The sequence below is a fragment of the Miscanthus floridulus genome, chromosome 5, assembly GCF_019320115.1.
Source record: "Miscanthus floridulus cultivar M001 chromosome 5, ASM1932011v1, whole genome shotgun sequence".
Classification (NCBI taxonomy): Eukaryota; Viridiplantae; Streptophyta; class Magnoliopsida; order Poales; family Poaceae; genus Miscanthus; species Miscanthus floridulus.
In genome coordinates this window covers 114,088,846-114,108,027 of record NC_089584.1, presented here as the reverse complement: position 1 = coordinate 114,108,027, position 19,182 = coordinate 114,088,846, and the positions used below count along the sequence as shown (strand labels likewise).

At 56.9% G+C, this 19,182-nt stretch overlaps 1 protein-coding gene and 1 pseudogene across 1 annotated transcript; one reads left to right on the top strand and one right to left on the bottom strand.

Annotated features, from left to right (window-relative positions):
* The first annotated feature begins 5,101 nt into the window (after positions 1 to 5,101).
* Positions 5,102 to 7,614, top strand: LOC136455152 (uncharacterized). The gene is made up of 5 exons (XM_066455295.1): positions 5,102 to 5,457; positions 5,558 to 5,726; positions 6,437 to 6,686; positions 6,936 to 7,094; positions 7,172 to 7,614. The coding sequence occupies exons 1-5, from the start codon at positions 5,102 to 5,104 to the stop codon at positions 7,612 to 7,614; spliced, it is 1,377 nt and encodes a 458-aa protein (XP_066311392.1).
* Positions 7,615 to 17,632: 10,018 nt separating this feature from the next.
* LOC136455679 (U2 spliceosomal RNA) lies at positions 17,633 to 17,816 on the bottom strand (annotated as a pseudogene).
* Positions 17,817 to 19,182: the final 1,366 nt, after the last annotated feature.

Here is a 19,182-nt window from a genome sequence, read left to right as displayed (position 1 = left end):
CCATTGAAATGAGTCGGTAATATTTACAGTGTCGTTACCGCGAATAAATTGTTTAATCTACAGCGATCTGCTTATTTGTCAGCACTTGTCCTGTACCTCATGTACAGTACAGCTGAGAACTTGACAGAGTAGATGTTCTACTGCCAATCGTGCAGCTTTCGCTTTTCCTGAACAAAATACACTGCTTCCACTAACTATTTAGAGTTTATCTCGACTGGCCTCGCTCGTCTTGAGTCTATTTTAGAGAGAAGTCATGTTGTTAACAGTGAGATGAGACTTGGGACTTTGGGAGGTCAGCTGACAGAAGATACTTCCTAAAAAAGGCGTACCCAGTATAGAGAGCTCCCGCTCTGTGCGGGATCTGGAGAAGGGTGTCAGTGGCAAACTGTTGGTGTTTTGGACCGACGGGCCCTCAACCAACTAGTCAAAATGTGCTGCGTGCCCCTAGTCCCGGATGGTGATACAAAGAGACGCAAGATTTATACTGGTTCGGGCAATGGGTGCCCTACGTCCAGTCTGGGAGATTGATCTTGTATTCCTTACACCGAAATGCTCGCAGTAGGGGGTTACAAGCAGGGCGAGAGAGGGAGCTAGTCCCAGGTCTCTGCGCGGAGCGGCGTGGATTGCTTGAGATGTTAATCTCAGGCGGCGGAGAAGCGTGCGTGTTACAGAAAGTCGAGCGTGTGTTCGTCTACCTCCTCCCCCTGTCGTCCCCCCTTTTATAGTTGAAGGGGGGGACAGGGGTGATACATGTGTTAGCTATGTGGCGCCGTGCGAACAGAGGTGGCATGTCCGAGCCCTGTAGCCTGTTATTATGGCGGTATGATTGATGGAGTGGTCCTGCCCTTGAAGCGCTGGAGCGACGTGCCGGTCACATCCGAACTGGTGCGACGCGGGAGCTCCAGTGATGGCTGGACGCAGGGCCTGGCGAGCGATGAGCCGCTTGCTGTGCATTGGCTGCGTGAAGAGCCGAGGCCCAGTTGGTGCCGAGGCCGAGCCGTCGTAGGGGGCTCGGCAGGCGCGAATCCCGAGGTTGCCGAGACCCTGAAGTAGACTGCCGAGGCGTGGGGGGAGCAGTTGGTTCCATACACTGATTCCGAGGCTATAGTAACCTGGACTTGACTCCGCACGCCGCGTTGTTTCTGGAACAGGGGTTAGGTAGCACAGTGCGGTATGGGCGTCGGTCGTGGGCACAGTACCGAACACAGTGCCCGGTAACCTCTGTCCTGTCCTGTACGGCGTGGCGTCGACGTGACTGGCGTCCAGTCGGCCACGCCGCTGTGTCGAGCCATTGTTCGGCTGATATCGCGGGAGTGGTCTACCGCGCCGGTCGAACGTGACGTCTTGTTCGAGGAGTTGGTCGAGGCGGAGGCGACGGGGTTGTTTTGCCAAGCCGGCCTTGGGCGAGGCAGAGAATCGGCGTCTCGGCCGAGACCTTTCGCGCGAGGCCTCGAGCGAGACGGAAAACTGGTAGGCCGTCCGAGGCCTTCCGCGCGAGGCCTCGAGCGAGGCGGAGATTAGCTAAACCTCGGACATGTCTGGTGTTTAGCTAATAATTGTTCCTTGGCTTTGATTTCGATGGGTTCTAAGTGATCTTTTCTATTGTTGCTTAGGGGACCCCTTTTTGTGGTACCCGACAGTAGCCCCCGAGCCTTAGGGAGAGTGTGAGCGCTCTCTTTGAGGTTTTGACGAGGCTCGGCTTGCAGCAGCTCCTGGCGGGATGGTGTTTTGTACTCGAGGCCTCGGTGGGTGCGTGCGAGCGCACCCGCCGGGTGTAGCCTCCGAGGCCCTGGAGGAGTGGATTTATTCCTCCAGGGACTTTTCTTGCGTTTGCCGGGCCCATAAGTGCGAGTTCGGGTCGCTGAGCCTCGGCAAGGTTGCAGGAAGAGCCCCTTAGCCTCTGCGCGGAGCGAGAGGACCGTCAGAGGTTCCCCTGGCTTTTTGTGCGGCCCTCATGCATCCTTTTCGTTTGGAAGGAGGGGTGGAGGGTGCCATGCTACCCTCGGTGGGCACGAGCAGTGACACCCCCGGTGAGCTGTTATCGGGTAAGTCCGAGTGGAGGCCCGAGCCCCGTTCGCTAGGGGTCGGCTAGCGGTCCAGAGACGTACTCCAAGAGTACCAGAGGGTTTCTCTAGTGGGTGCCGGGGCCGTTCGATGAGCCCCGGTGGCTCGGTGCCTCCCTACGGTGGGATCCCATTCGGAGACCTCCCTGCCGGTCTCAGACACGACTTGGGATGTCCTGAGCGATTGTTTGCTCGGGCCTTGGCCATGCGCGGGCTCGCCCCTAGTCGTCCCTGACTCTGCTGTCCTGGGGCGGCTGTTGAAACCCTCGAGGGCCCAGCCTTCGAACCCCTGGACCGTAACGGGCTTGATGCCCTTTATCGTGTTTTTCCGAGTCTTCAAGTGCGAGCTTAGGTTGCTTGTTTTCGTTTTAGGTGCAGGAAGAGCCCCCGAGCCTCCGCACGGAGCGAGAGGGCGGTCAGGAGTTCCCCTAGCTTTTTGTGCGACCCTCGCGCATCCTTTTTGTTCGGACAGAGGGGTTGTTTGCCGAGCCCCCTCGAGTGTGAGCCTGGGTCGCTGGGCCTCGGCAAAGTTGCAGGAAGAGCCCCCGAGCCTCTACATGGAGCGAGAGGGCGATCAGGAGCTCCCCTGGCTTTTTGTGCGCCCCTCGCGCATGAGGGTTTGTTTGCCGAGCCCCCCTCTCGGGTGTGAGCCTGGGTCGTGGGGTCTCAGCATATTTGCAGGAAGAGCCCCTTAGCCTCTGCATGGAGCGAAAGGACCGTCAGGAGTTTCCCTAGCTTTTTGTACGACCCTCACGCAACCTTTTCGTTCGGAAGGAGGGGTTGTTTGCCGAGCCCCCTCGAGTGCGAGTCTGGGTCGCTGGGGCTCGGCAAGGTTACAGGAAGAGCCCCTTAGCCTCTGCATGGAGCGAGAGGGCCGTCAGGGGTTCTCCTGGCTTTTTGTACGACCCTCGCGCAACCTTTTCGTTCGAAAGGAGGGGTGGAATATGCCAAGCTACCCTCGATGGGCGTGAGCGGTGGCACTTTCGATGAGTTGTTATCGGGTAAGTCCGAGTGGAGGCTCGTGCCCCGTTCGATAGGGGTCAGCTAGCGGTCCAGAGACGCGCTCCAAGAGTACCAGAGGGTTTCTCTAGTGGGTGCCGGGACCGTTCGCTAGGCCCCGGTGGCTCGGTGCCTCCCTACGGTGGGATCCCATTTGGAGACCTCCCTGCCCGTCTCGGACACGACTTAGGGCGTCCCAAGCGTTTCGCTTGCTTGGGTCTCGGCCCCGTATGGGCTCGCCCATAGTCGTCCCTGACTCTATTGCCCTGGGGCGGCTGTCGAAACCCTCGAGGGCCTAGCCTTCGAACCCCTGGACCGTAACGGGCTCAACGCCCAGTTCCTTTGTCTGAAAGGAATCGGGTGGGGGATATTCCCTCCTCCCATCGGTTCGACAACAGCAGGCGCGCCTTTTGAGGCGATTTTCTCGGGGAGGTGGAACGGCGCCTGCCACTGCAGCGGTTGGACATGACGCCGTGTCAGCGGATTGAACGTAATTGTTCACGCGATTAATGGGGGAAAGGTGGGTACGTGGGCGGTAAAGTTGGATCTGGATTAACTGTACCGGATCTGGGGGAAACTTTCTCAATTTCGTCGCCCGCCCGTTTCACCTCCTTCCTGCATAAATACGCAACGAGCCTTGCCCCTCCCCTCCTTACCTTGCCTGCATTCATCTTTGCCGCCCTTGCGCCGTTGCTAGAACAGAGAGCGCCGGGGATAAGGAGAGAGAGAGGTGAGGTAGAGAGAGCGAGAGAGGCTCACCGTCGTAGTCGTATTCTCCGTCGCACCCATGGCCGGCGCCGTTGTCATTGAGGCGGACCCTTGGGATCAATCCGACGTCACCGTGGAGACGCTCCAGTCGCTCATCGACGATGGCCTTCTTCGCTCGGTTACCGACCCCAACAGGCCAGAGTGGATTGCTCCGTCGGGCGAGCCGGAGCTGAGGCCCCGCGACGGCTACGTCGTGAGCTTCGTGTCTTTTCATGAGCACAGCCTCGGCCTACCGGCGGACCGGTTCATGCGGGTGCTCCCGCACTACTATGGCGTGGAGCTCCACAACTTCAACCCTAACTCCATCACGCAGGCGGCCATCTTCATCGCCGTCTGCGAGGGGTACCTAGGGATTGCTCCCCATTGGGAGTTGTGGCTCCACCTCTTTCGGGCGGGGCATACCACCAAGCCGTCAGGCACGACGGGCACGAGGAGGGCGGTGAGGGCCGGCGGCTGCACTCTCCAAGTGCGCCAGGATCAGTAGCACCTCTACATCCCGGCCCAGCTCGCCTCGACCAATCGCCGCTGGTACACCAGCTGGTTCTACCTCCGCAACGACGACGGCGGGCTTCCCCCCTACACCGGGCGGATCGTGGAGAGCTGCCCAGAGAAGTGGAGGTATGGCGTCCCGAAGGGGGATTAGCCCAAGCTGCGGTCGCTCCTAGAGGGACTGGAGAGGCTGCGCGGCCATAGCCTCACGGCGGCTATGGTCGGGGCGGCCTTCCACCGCCGGAGGGTGCTGCCACTGATGGCTCAGCGGCGGCGCCTGTTCGAGATGAGGCTGAATGAGCCGATCGAGGGCATCCGGATGTCCGACTCCGCCCTCCCTGACGAGGAGATTCTACGTCGGGTAAGGGAGACGGTGGATGCGAAGCTGAGGAGCGGTGGTCTGGCCCTAATCGCGATGCGCCCATCGCGGGGGTACTTCTCTTTGGTAAGTCACGCGTTGTTGTGGCCCCCGAGGCCTCCTTGTTCCTTACTGTTTCCCGGTGTTTTATTTGCGTCTGTCATTCCTACAGGGGATGAGGGACGTGCGAGCCTCCCCGCCGCCCGTTCGCGAGGACGCGGCACGGTGGACGGTAAACCGGGCGCACGTCGAGGCGTAGAAGAGGCGGAAGGATGCCAAGGAGGCAAAGCGTATGAGGAAGATCCTCACGCGTGAGGGACTGGAGAAGCGCCGCTGGTAGCAGAGGCAGGATGGTCTCCCATTGGAGGCATCTCCGTCGCTGTCGCTGTCGACGGACGCTTCGGATGGAGATGATGAGAGCGAGATGGGGCGGGGTCCCCTAGACCATCTCCCTGACATTGGGGAGACGGTGCCTGGGGCATCGGTGAGCAGCCCGGCGCCTCTAGGAGGAGAAGGAGGAGACGCCTCGGGGCCGGGGGCCACCCGCCCCGGGGTCGAGGCCGACGCGCTCAAGGCGCGGGCGTTGGGAAAGCGCGCCGTTAGCCCGGTGGGCTCGACGGTAGAGGTGGAGCAAGTGGCGGCGGGGGCGACGCAACTGCCCCTGCAGAGGACCGAGAGGGTGATGGGGTCCATCGGGGACCTGCCAGCACCGGCGAATATAGAGGCCGTGCTTCCTCCGCCGCCGCCACCTTCGCAGAGGAGGGTTGCCGTGCCGAAGCGGTTGTAGCCCCACTCGAGGTAAGCGTATTTTTGGCAGAGCTGCAATATTTTCTGTTCATTCTTCGATCGCATGCTGACCCTGTAAGTATCTTGTCTTCAGCCGAAAACGTCCTGCGGATGCGCCCGCCTTGGCGCCACTTAAGGCGCTCAAGGTGAGCCCCAGCTCCACCACCCACTGGGTGGTGGAGGCGCAAGCCACCATACAACGTGGCGCGGCGTCGACGAGGGCTGACCTGAAGGAGCCGGTCGCCCAAGGTGGGGCTGTCGAGGTGAGCCCAACATAGACAGGGGAGGGATCGCCTCCGCCCCGTGAGACCGAGGCCTGTGAGTCATATGGGGCCGAGGCGCCCTCAGTCGCCGAGGCCGAGGCGACGGAGGCCGGGGTGCCCAGGATCACCGAGGCCACAGCGGCAGGGGCCGGAGCCCCTAGGACCACCGAGGCCATGGTGGCAGAGGCCGACGTGAGTGCGGCGAAGCCGGTGGCCTAGGAAGTGGAGATGAAGACGGCGGAGGCCTCGATGGCGCCTCTGGCCCAAGGCCTGCCGCTGTTGCGGTAGAGCGCCTAGGAGGCAGAGGTCCACCTGATCTCCTCCGACGATACTTCCTGGGCGCAGGAGATGGTCGACGCCGAGGTGGCCGGCACCGTGGAACAGCCGGCTCCGACCCCGGGCGAGGGAAACTCAGCCCTCGTGCGGGTACGACCCGAGCCCCGCGGGTGGGATCACCCGCGTGTCCTGTGGTAGAGCTGGGACGACCATGAGGGGGAGCCTCTGTTCGCCCTTGAGGACGTGGCCGAGGGCGGGCGCTGGGACACCTTTGAGCAATACCACTAGCTGGCGGAGCGGTCACTGCGGACGGCGCTGTCCGTGGTGGCCAACGATCTACCAGGGGTCACCCAGGTTCGCGCCTTCTTTTCTTATGTGGTGTCATCTTTTTTTGAGTTTTCTTATAGTGAATGACCCCTATTTTGCCTATCTAGGAGCTCAAGGCCCGGTCCCTTGGGAGGTCAGTGTTCCTCCGACGGGAGAGGGACGTCTGGGACCAGCTCCAGCGGCAGAAGGACCTGCTCGCTCGCGCCAACGAGCTTCTATCGGTGCGGAGTGCGGAGGTGGAGGACCTCCGCCTATGTGGTACCGATATGGATGCTGCGGCGGTGGCGGCCCAAGAGCAGGTCGCCCCCTTGGCGGCGCGGGTCAAGGAGTTAGAGGAGGAGCTGACCCACATGGCCGGTGATCGGGATGCCTTAAGGTCCCGGGCTAGAGAAGCCATGGCCTCTGTCAAGGCCCTTGCTGGATAGCTAGGGACGGAGCAGGGTGCGCACCAGCTAATGAAAGGTGCCTTGGATGATGCCCTCAAGGCGGCTGAGGCTTCTCGGCCTGAGGCCGTGGTCTAGAGGGGAAAGGCCGAGGGTGAGTCTTATTCCCCTTATTTTATTTGTTTTTCTTGTGTTTGGCCCCTAACTCCTTGGTGTGATATAGAGCTGGAGGGAGAGGCTTCTAGGGTGGCCGAGGCCTCCCGGGTCAAAGTCCAGCGCCTGAAGGAGAAGGCCGAGGCGTCTTGGGTCGAGGCCCAGCGTTGGAAGGAGAAAGCCGAGGCCTCTCGGGTCGAGGCCCGACACTGGGAGGAGAAGGCTGAGGGTGAGTCCCGTAGGCTTCTGCCCCTATTTGGCTTGTTTTCCTTTGCGCTCAACCCCATTCCATTTCTTTTGGCGCAGAGTTGGAGACAGAGGTCACCCGGGCAGCCGAGGCCTCTTTCGCCGTGCAGGCGGTGCTCGAGACTGAGATCGGGGAGCACGACGCGCTGAAGAGCGCCGCCCATACCGCCTACGAGGCCCTCGAGGTCGAGGGCGTTCAGTCGGGTAGCTCCCTCGGGAGCCGCCTGATTGCGTTGAGTGGCCAAGTGCGCGAGCGACTCCGAGGGGCGCTGCACATGGGCGTTAAGCGTGCCCTAGCCGTTATCGCCTCGCACTACATCGGCGTCGACCTCACGGCTATCAGCGATGGCTACGTCCTGCCCGATGATGACGGGGAGGCTGACGAGGAGGTAGCGAAGCTGATGGAGGCGGCAAAGGGCCCTGGCATGGCGCTGGCCAAGCTATTCGAAGAGGAGGTGGTCCCTTCTATGCCGTCCGCCGATGCTGGAGACCCTGAGGCTTGACCTAGGCCCAAGAGGCTATGTAATTAGATTAGGGATTATGTTACCCTACCATAACGCTGGTGGCCTATCGAGGCCTTTTTGAAATACTTATGCATCTATGCTTCTTAATCGTTTTTCTTTATTGTATTTCCGAGCCTCTACCCTCTGTCTTGTTTCTGAGCATATCACTTGCAAACGACTTCCTCGGAGCTTAAGCTATCCCTAGGGCGAAAAGGTGGTGAGGGAGTGCCGTAGTCCGGAGGCGTAAGTCGTCTCACGACTCAGCCGGCCTTTTGGCCCTGAGATAGACTTTTGGTCCTTAGGTCTTTTACAATTGACTTGTCAGAGCCTAATAGAGAGTTTGGCATAGAATTTTTTTCGAAAAATGACTAAAAATGGTGCGTGGGACTTAGGGGGGAGTCCCTCCTTTCTAGCCCCCAAGGGAGGCTCAGTTCTGCAGAGGCAGAGCCGTGTCCTGTGTGTGCCCCACAGCGAGCACCTCTGCAGAGGCAGAGCTGAGTCTCCCTTATAATGTTATCGAAATGCCGAGGCCCGCAATGGGCTCGGCGGGTTTCTCAAAAAATTAGAACAATTAAAGAACGCTTCTTAATTGTATTTCAGGAAACAATGTACATAATGCTTGGAAATTTAAGGGTAAAAGCGACGTAGTTGTTCTATGTTCCAAGCATTGGTGAGGATTTCGCCCTTCTCGTTGGCTAGCTTGTAGGTTCTAGGCTTCAGCACTTGGGCGACGATGTATGGTCCTTCCCACGGCGGGGTGAGCTTGTGGCGGCCCTTGTTGCTCTGCCTCAGCCTCAGCACCAGGTCACCCACCTTCAGGTCTCGGCTTTGAATGCGCCAGGCTTGGTAGCATCGCAGGGCTTGCTGGTATTTGGCCGAATGTAGCAGCGCAACGTCTTGGGCTTCCTCCAGTTGGTCGAGGGCATCTTCGCGGGCGGTGTGGTTACTCTGCTTGTTGTAGTCCCGAAGCCTTGGGGAACCGTATTCCAAGTCAGTGGGGAGGATGGCCTCGGCCCCATAGACTAGGAAGAACGGTGTAAACCCTATGGCTCGGCTCGGGGTATTCCTCAGGCTCTAGATGACTGACGGGAGTTCGGCAAGCCATTTCTTGCCAAACCTCTTCAACCGGTTGTATATTCTCGGCTTGAGGCCCTATAGGATCATGCCGTTCGCACGTTCTACTTGGCCATTCATCCTTGGGTGTCCCATGGCCGACCAGGCCACACGGATGTGGTGGTCGTCGTAGAACATCAAGAACTTGCAGCCGGTGAATTGCGTCCCATTGTTAGTGATGATGGTGTTCGGAACCCCAAACATGTGGATGATATCAGTGAAGAACAGCACCGCCTGCTCGAACTTGATTCGATTGATCGGACGAGCCTCGATCCACTTGGAGAACTTATCGATTGCTACCAACAGATGGGTGTAGCCCCCGGGGGCTTTCTATAGAGGCTCAACCATGTCCAGCCCCCACACGGTGAAGGGCCATGTAACGGGGATGGTTTGGAGGGCTTGGGCCGGGAGGTGCGTTTGCCGTGCATAGTACTGGCATCCCTCGCAGGAGCGTACTAGCTTGGTGGCATTAGCAACCGCCGTCGGCCAGTAGAACCCCTGGTGGAAGGCGTTTCTGACGAGCGTTCGAGGCGCCGCATGGTGCCCGTAGGCTCCCACGTGCAAGTCCCAAAGTAGGGCATGACCTGCCTCGGTAGTGATGCATCGTTGGAGGACGCCAGATGGGCTTCGCCGGTACAACTCGCCGTCATTGCGGACGTAAGCTTTGGCTCGTCGCACAAGCCGTCAGGCTTCGGTTCTATCCGTGGGAAGCTCTCCTCGAATGAGGCAATCAAGGAGCTGGGCCCACCAGTCCATGCCCTGGTTGGCCTCGGGAGGTTCCGTGTTGACTTCCATCACCTCGGGCTCGGCCGAAGGGGTCTCGGCGATGGAGGGGGCCTCGAGCCCTGCGGTGGGCTCGACCGATGGGCCCTCTCCCACCGCCGAGGCATGGTCGATGGAAGGCTTGCAGAGGTCTCTGGCAAAAATGTTCGAGGGGACCGGGGCCCGCGCCGATGCCATCTTTGCAAGTTCATCCACGGCCTCGTTGAATTTACACGCGATGTGGTTGAGTTTGAGACCGTCGAACTTGTCTTCGAGGCGACGTACCAGCTTGCAGTACGCCTCCATCTTGGGGTTGTGGCAGTTCGACTCCTTCATCACCTGATCGACGACAAGCTATGAGTCACCCTGCACGTCGAGGCACCGTACTCCGAGTTCGACGACGATCTACAAGCTATTGACAAGGGCTTCGTATTCGGCTGCATTGTTGGAGGCGGCGAAGTGGAGCCGAATCATGTAGCGTATGTGCATTCCGAGGGGTGAGATGAAGAGCAGGCCCACGCCCACCCTAGTCTTCATCAAGGACCCATTGAAGTACATGGTCCAGCATTCCGCCTGGACTTGGGCTGGTGGCAGTTGGATGTCGGTCCAATCTGCCACGAAATCGGCCAAGACCTGAGACTTGATTGCTTTTTGAGGCGCAAAGGACAGAGCCTCCCCCATGAGTTTGATGGCCCACTTGGCTATCCTTCCCGAGGCCTCCCGGTTATAGATTATCTCCCGTAGGGGGAAAGACGACACCACGGTTATTGAGTGGGATTCGAAGTAGTGACGCAGCTTGCGTCGAGCCAAGACTACGGCGTAGATCAGTTTCTAAATGTGGGGGTAGCGTGTTTTGGTCTCAAAGAGTACTTCGCTGATGAAGTAAATAGGTCACTGGATGGGTAAAGCATGACCCTCTTCCTGCCTCTCGACTACTACGGCCGCGCTGACCACTTGGGTCGTTGTGGCGACGTAGAGCAAGAGAGCCTCGCCCTTGGTTGGCGGTACTAGGATGGGAGGGTTGGTGAGCAATGCCTTGAGTTTGGCGAGGGCTTCTTCGGCCTCGAGGGTCCAGGAAAAGCATTCTGATTTCCTCAAGAGGCGGTACAGAGGCAAGCCTTTTTCGCCAAGGCGCGAGATGAAGCGGCTTAGGGCCGCAAGGCATCCCATAACCCTCTGTACTCCCTTGAGGTCTCGGATCGGTCCCATGTCGGTCACGGCCGAGACCTTCTCTGGGTTGGCCTCGATGCCGCGTTCCGAGACTATGAATCCTAAAAGCATGCCTCGGGAGACCCCGAAGACACACTTTTCGGGGTTAAGCTTGATGCCCTTTTTCCTGAGGCATCTGAAGGCTATCTCCAGGTCGTCGACGAGATCCTCGGCTTTCCTAGACTTGACCACGATGTCGTCCACATAGGCCTCGATGGTTCGCTCGATGTGCTCGCCAAAGACTTGGGTCATGCACTGCTGGTATGTGGCCCCTGCGTTCTTGAGGCCGAACGGCATAGTCACATAGCAGCACATGCCAAATGGTGTGATAAAAGAAGTCGTGAGCTGGTCGGACTCTTTCATCTTAATTTGATGGTAATCGGAATACGCATCGAGGAAAGACAGGGTTTCGCATCCCACAGTGGAGTCAACGATTTGGTCGATCCGAGGTAATGGGAAAGGGACTTTCGGACAGGCTTTATTCAAACCGGTATAGTTTACACACATCCTCCACTTCCCATTTTTCTTTTTGACCAACACAGGATTAGCTAACCACTCTGGATGGGACACCTCCTTGATGAATCCGGCTGCCAAAAGCTTCTGCACCTCTTTGCCGATGGCTCTATGCTTTTCCTTGTCGAATTGGCGTAGACGCTGCTTCACCGGCCTGGAGCCAGCCCGGATGTCTAAGGCGTGCTCGGTGACTTCCCTTGGTATGCCCGGCATGTTCGAGGGACTCCATGCGAACATGTCGACATTCGTGCGGAGAAAGTCGACGAGCATGGCTTCCTATTTGATGTCGAGGGTGGCACTGATCCTCAGTGCCCGGTCGTCGGGGCAGGCAGGGTTGATCGGGATGAGTTTGACGGCCTCCACGGGCTCGAAAGTTCTGGCGTGATGCTTGGAGTCGGGCACCTCGCTACTGAGTTGGTCGAGGTTGACGATGAGGTTCTTGGCCTCTACAATAGCCTCAGCGTACTCGATGCACTTGACGTCGCAGTCGTATGCATGCTCGTACGTGGACTCGACAGTGATGACGCCGTTGGGGCCCGGCATCTTGAGCTTGAGGTATGTGTAGTTGGGGACTGCCATGAACTTGGCATAGCATGGTCGCCCAAGACAGCGTGGTAGGTTCCCTTGAACCCAACCACCTCAAAGGTGAGGACCTCCTTATGGTAGTTGGAGGGAGTACCGAAGTAGACGGGCAAGTCGATGCGCCCGAGGGGCCGTGTACATTTCCCCGGCACAATGCCGTGGAAAGGCATGGCACCACCCCGGAGCTATGACTGGTCGAGCTCTAGAAGCTCTAGAGTGTTGGCGTAGAGGATGTTGAGGCCGTTGCCTCCATCCATCAATACCTTAGTGAGCCGGGTATTGCCGATGATGGGGTCGATGACAAGTCGGTACTGCCCGGGGTTCGAGACATAATCGGGATGGTCGTCCTGGTCAAAGGTGATTGCATCCCGAGACCAGTTGAGGTACCGAGGAATAGCCACCTTCACCGAGAAGACCTCTCGGCGTTCCCTCTTCCGCTGTCGTGCCGTGAGGCACGCCGAAGGCCCGCCAAAGATCATGAGGGCATTGTGCACCTCGGGGAATCCGCCGTCCTTATCGTCGCCCTTGTCGCCGGCGTCCCTCCCCTTGGCATCGTCGTTTGGGAGCTCGATCCTGGTGTAGTAACGCTGGAGCATGGTGCACTTCTCAAGGGCATGCTTCACCGGGCCCTGGTGGTAAGGGCAGGGTTTCTTAAGCATGTCGTCGAAGAGCCCGAGGCCCATGGGGCCTCGGGGATTCTTGCGCTCTGCGGCCGTGACTAGGCCAGCCTCGAGGACTTCTTGCTTCCTCTGGCGACCCTTCTTATTTTTCTTGGGGTGGTGGGGGGTGAGGCCCCGGGGGTCTCGTCCCTCCGCTTCCCCTTGGCATCGTCGTCGGGGAAGATGGCCCCAATGGCCTCTTCGCCTGAGGCGAAGTTGGTGGCGATGTCGAGCAGTGCGACCGCCGAGGTTGGCACATTTCGGCCCAACTCTCGGACCAGGTCTCGGCAGGTGGTACCAGAGAGGAAGGCTTGGACAATTTCTGAGTCGCCGACGCTTGGCAACTCGGTGCATTTCTTGGAGAAGCGTCGAATGAAGTCTCGGAGAGACTCATTCGGCGCTTGGCGACAACTCTTGAGGTCCCATGAGTTCCCAGGGTGCACGTATGTGCCCTGAAAGTTCCCGATGAAGACCCTTACCAAGTCGCGCTAGTCGTGGATCTGCGAGGGAGGGAGGTGTTCGAGCCAGGCTCACGCTGAGTCTGACAGGAACAACAGGAGGTTGCGGATGATGAGCTGGTCATCGTCTGCGCCACCTAGCTAACAAGCCAGGCGGTAATCGGCCAGCCAAAGTTTGGGATTGGTCTCGCCGCTATACTTCGTGAGGTTGGCCGGTTGCCAAAACCGGGCCAGGAAATGAGCAACGCGGATAGCTCTGCTAAAAACTCGACGGCCAGGCGACTCAGGAGAAGGACTGCGGTCCTCCTCGCTGTCGTAGCAGCCACCTCGGTGTGGATGGTAGCCCTGGGTGGGCCCCTCAGCGTCGTGGCACCGTCGCCTGCTGACCACCTCGTGGTCGTCCTGCGCCTCATGTTGGTGGCCGAGGCGGTGCTGTAGAAAGGGGACCCTATTGATTGTCGGTGCTCGAGCGGGCTCGGGATGAACCGAGGCCTCCCTATCCTACCGAGGCGGTGCCGTGGGAAGGTCCGAGGCGCCTCCGCGCCGTCGGGAGGTGGAACTCTCGGCCTGCTGCACCGCGGTGGTCTCGAGGAGATCCCGGAGCTTGCCGCGGACCCGTCGCCCCTCCGTGGTAGAGGGCTCGGGCATCGTTCGGACTAGCATCGCCGCAGCCATGATGTTCTGGCTAGCGCGATTGAAGATTGGGGGTTGCTCACCCCCTTCGTCGTCGTTAATGCGGCGATGGATGTCACGGGCCCTCCGTCGGGCCCCTCCGCCATCGTCGCGACCTTGCTGCTCCTGCTCGAGAGTGTCTCGGAGCTGCTGCAGAAGGAGTCGGTCTTGTTCGACCTTGGCCTGAAGCTCTCGGAGCTGTTCTAGGTCTAGGCGCTGAAGTTGTCTGGGGGCAAGGTTCCCATTCTGCGCTGCCGGTGGGACAGCGCGTGATGGTGTGGCATCGCCTGCTCCCGGGCGAAGCAGGGAACGATTACCTTCCCCCTCATCCTCGTCGCCTGTGCTCGGCATCCCGAGTCCGACGTGGAAGCACTCACGAGTGGGATTGTAAGTGCCTTCGTCGTCAGAGTCGGAGTAGCCGAAGCAGTAGTCGCTCGCGGTCAGGAAGCGGCGTAGGGCTTTAGGGTCATGAAGTCCGAAGAAATCCACTCTGGCTCATGCCTCGTCCTCCTCCGAGGAGTCAGCGTGGGTGTGATTCGAAGTCGTGGTGCCGAAGTCGAGGGCGAAGCGTTGGTGGCGTCCTGAGGGCTCTGCGTGAGCAGAAACGTAGGCGGAAGCATAGGTGGCGGCGGCATTTCTCAACCCGAAGGGGTACGGGGATGGTGCCATCGCCGGGCTTTGCTCTGCCGAAGTCGACTCCTCAGGAGGTGGCGGGGCAGAGCTCGAGGACAGGGCGTCGTCGTGCGCCACCGGCGTCTTTCCCTTGTCCAGGCTCAGGCTAGACAGGTCCACGACCAAGGACCTTGTGCCAACAGCTGGGCGTGGGATACCGGTGGAGTACGGCGCGTCGCCCTAAGCTGGCGCGGTGCCAGGGCCGCCCCGTTCGCGTCGTGCCTGGCGAGCGCGACGAGAGCGGCCGCTCGGGCGCCGTCTGCGCCCGGGCTGCTGATGCGTGATGTCGTCATCGGTTGGTGGGGCTCGGGGCGTGAGAAGTACCATATCGTACTCACATCCTAGAGACATGAACTCTAGGCTCCCGAACCAGATCACCGTGCCGAGACGCAGTGGTCATACGGGGTCTGCCATCCGGAACTTGCTAGGATGATGAAGCTGACACACAGAATAGCCCCTACCTGGCGCGCCAACTGTCGGTGTTTTGGACCGGCAGGCCCTCAACCAACTAGTAAAAACGTGTTGCGTGCCCCTAATCCCGGATGGTGATGCAAAGAGACGCAAGATTTATACTGGTTCGGGCAATGGGTGCCCTACGTCCAGTCTGGGAGATTGATCTTGTATTCCTTGCACCGAAATGCTCGCAGCAGGGGGTTACAAGCAGGGCGAGAGAGGGAGCTAGTCCCAGGTCTCTGCGCGGAGCGGCGTGGATTGCTTGAGATGTTAATCTCAGGCGGTGGAGAAGCGTGCGTGTTACAGAAAGTCGAGTGTGTGTTCGTCTACCTCCTCCCCCTGTCCTCCCCCCTTTATAGTTGAAGGGGGGGGGACAGGGGTGATACATGTGTTAGCTATGCGGCGCCGTGCGAACAGAGGCGGCATGTCCGAGCCCTGTAGCCTGTTATTATGGCGGTATGATTGATGGAGTGGTCCTGCCCTTGAAGCGCTGGAGCGACGTGCCGGTCACATCCGAACTGGTGCGACGCGGGAGCTCCAGTGATGGCTGGACGCAGGGCCTGGCGAGCGACGTGCCGCTTGCTGTGCATTGGTTGTGTGAAGAGCCAAGGCCCAGTTGGTGCCGAGGCCGAGCCGTCGTAGGGGGCTCGGCAGGCGCGAATCCCGAGATTGCCGAGACCCTGAAGTAGACTGCCGAGGCGTGGGGGGAGCAGTTGGTTCTGTACACTGATTCCGAGGCTATAGTAACCTGGACTTGACTCCGCACGCCGCGTTGTTTCTGGAACAGGGGTTAGGTAGCACAGTGCGGTATGGGCGCCGGCCATGGGCACAGTACCGAACACAGTGCCCGGTAACCCCTGTCCTGTCCTGTACGGCGTGGCGTCGACGTGACTGGCGTCCAGTCGGCCACGCCGCTGTGTCGAGCCGTCGTTCGACTGATATCGCGGGAGCGATCTACCGCGCCGATCGGACGTGACGTCTTGTCCGAGGAGTTGGTTGAGACGGAGGCGACGGGGTTGTTTTGCCGAGCCGGCCTTGGGCAAGGCGGAGAATCGGCGTCTCGGCTGAGACCTTTCGCGCGAGGCCTCGAGCGAGACGGAAAACTGGTAGGCCTTCCGCGCGAGGCCTCTAGCGAGGCGGAGATTAGCTAAACCTCGGACATGTCTGGTGTTTAGCTAATAATTGTTCCTTGGCTTTGATTTCGATGGGTTCTAAGCGATCTTTTCTATTGTTGCTTAGGGGACCCCTTTTTGTGGTACCCGACACAAACCTTATCCTCATCCGTGCAATGCGAGGAGACGGTAAGACTCTACTGCTTGCACTAGGCCCTCCCTTCACGGAAGATACTTCCTCAGTTCCAAAATAAGCGCTTATCGCTTTTCAAGAAGTCAAATGTTTAAAAGTTTAACCAAATATATAAAAAGATAACAATAATTGTGATGTGTAATAGGTATTATTAGATTGATCGTGGAATATACTTTAAATGAAAATATAAATATTAATACTATTTTTATATACCTTATTTAGAGTTTAAAAGTTTGACTTGATGGAGGAAGATGTATGATTCTTTTAAGACGGAGTGAGTAGATTAGAAACGATTGCTTCCACTGACACCTGATAGGAGACTGAGGCAGTGTTACTGAATGGCACCTTTTTTAAGATGTACAACTTCAGATGGCAAGAGTTACGGCTTTATCGAATACTACAAGCAGGCATGCGTAGAGTATACTAAGCAGAAGATGTCTACTCCGTAATTCAAAATAAATATAAATACTCCTACTGTCAGTTAGGCAGATCTTAAGAATGGTGGTGAATCTGCCTCTACTGCGCAGGTTTCTTTTAGCATCGTATGACAGAATGGTACCTTTTATGTTTCTTCTTTCATGTATTGTATACATTGCCGAACACCTACACCCCCACACTGAAAAAAAAGCTCGCACTGGCCCAATACAGGAGGAGGATATTGTTCTTTCTGTCGTATATCTTTGGCACACTTGCACCTTTTTTTTTGTGACCGGACACTCCTGCACTTGTGCAGGCAATGTTGTTTGCTGCTGCTCCACCAAGTTTATGTTTTAGAAGTCTGATCTATTCTAACTCACATCGGATGCATTCCGTCGATGAACTAATTAGAGTCCAGCACCTACTACGTCTGGATTTCATTGTTGTCTTGTTAACCTGTTGACGGGAGTCCGTTGATGAAGCAATTGGTGGCCTCTTGTTCATACATTATCTTGCAGGGAAGAAATGGCTTCATTAGTGTGCCCATAACATCCTCTATTCAGTAAAAGTGTGGCACACCTATGAAAAGTCTTCTCTGTGTTAAAATCATAAAATGCATGTGATTTATTATTTTACGTTTCTTAAATCTGAAATCAGACACAGTCCTGTGTATTTTCAATGAAAAGATTATCTCTGCTGAAGAAGGAAGTTGTTTTATGAAATTTTCTATGGTCCAATAGTGTGGTGACATGAGATCGTTATCCTTCATCACATTTTTTTTGTTTCGTCATCCTGAATCTTTTTTTTAGGGGAACTTCATCCTGAATCTTAAGAGCAGCCCTTTGGACAGTTGCAGTGTTGTTCTTATTTGTCCTTCGCCTTTGGCACAGCCTGCAGCTTCGGTGCAAAGCCGGAGACATTAGTATATATCTGGATTTGCATAAGTAGAAACATGCTAAGTTAGAGAAGAACGAAAAACTTCACCCAATTTCATACAAATTTGGAACTGGTTTCAAATTGAAAATTGAAAATGCACAGCAGCAGATTTGGCTCACACTTCTAGCTGCGCTTAAGGACGATACAGATCCCATTATTAGGATCACAACGACCCAATTGTTTTTTTGGTGAACTTTGATAAAGATTGGGCCTAATGCTTAAACTAGGGCCGAATACAAAGCCCAACAAATTTTTATTCATTATTGGTTGGGGTGCGTCAGGCTCGGACTATAGTGCAACGACCAAGGGCCCCGGTGGCAAGCACTGTAGTGGACCCTCCCCACAAAATATAAATTTAATATCAAAGTAGGCACATAGCCCACATATCATATATTAAACCGATAAGAACATATACTACACTTAATCTTAGCCAAAAGACCGAGAAAGTTATGAGTTGCCAAGGTAACCTGGGTCTCCTTTTATAGCCTTCCTCCGTCTCCGCTCGCCCAAAGCCGCTGAGGTGGGACTAAACTGAAGCGCCGCACCGCACAAGCACAGTGCAGCACGTGCGCTTGTTATTGCTCTGTTCGGTCACTTGGGCCTTTTGGGCTCGCAATTTGGCAATTCCACACATTGCTCGCGGCCCAGTCCTTCCTGCTCGCCTCCTCCCAACTGACCGTGCGTGTGGCGGACAGGGGAGATGACCGTGGTGACAATAGCAACAACAGCCAACATAAAAAAAAGCAACAAAGACGAAGGGTCTAACCATGTCGGTACTTAGAAGTTAAATAGAACCTTATATTTTTGTGTGCATCACCATGCTGGGTCTATAACAACTTAACAAGATGCTTTAGTAATACCTACCTGATCACCCTCCTCTAATTTAGCATGCAAACTAAAGATTTTTTTCTTTGAAAGCTGAACTGAAGAATTGTAAATTGAAAGTGAATGCCAAGCTAGCTAATCGATGATTAACGGCAGTGTTGAATTTGTGATTGACTAGCAGCAGCAGCAAGTGAAGTCGAGATGGCAAAAGTGATCAAATGAGCAATGCTGAACTCTGAATACTGAACTGTAAATATCCAACTGAATACTGAACTTGAAGTCTGAACTGGTGGGAGCAGTGTGCGCATCTCCCAAGCCACGTCTCCTGCCCATGGCTGCCCATCTTCTGCTACAAAGAGAACACACGGATGAAAATATTTTCCTAGCAAATATTTTTCCTCTCTGCAGAGGATGAACAGGGACAACAACATAGAACACACTCCAGGCTTATAAGCCCACAGAGACATACATAGTCTCCTGGCTTAGTGGCTTAGCACGCGGGAGGCTATTTATTACTGAATTCATCCAGAGCAGCCAAGAAATATAACACATTATATATGTTTATATTAGTAGGGAAAACAACAGAATTGCTTATTCGAACAGGTCCGAGGCGAGATCCGCAACTGCAGGTGATATATAGGGAAAAAAGAAGACCGCAACTGCAGCAGGTGCTGATCTGAATAGGCCGGATCCCAGCAGTAGTGTAGAACCTGCGCCCGCCGCCGCCCACCAGCTCATATACTCATACCCTCACACAGCCAAGGACCAGGACACGGCACACTCGGCTACGACCATCTCACGTGAGTGCTCTGCTTGCTTCACTGATCCGGAGGTGTACGCAGCGCCAGCGCCGCCTGCCCGCCCCGTGCCTCTCCTCGCCGAGCTATTAGCCCCATCAACCGCGCTCCGTCGGCATGCGCCGCCGCGTGGGTGCCGCGCACGACCTATGTTCGGAGCTGGAGCGCGTCATCGCCGGCCGCGCCCTCGACGCG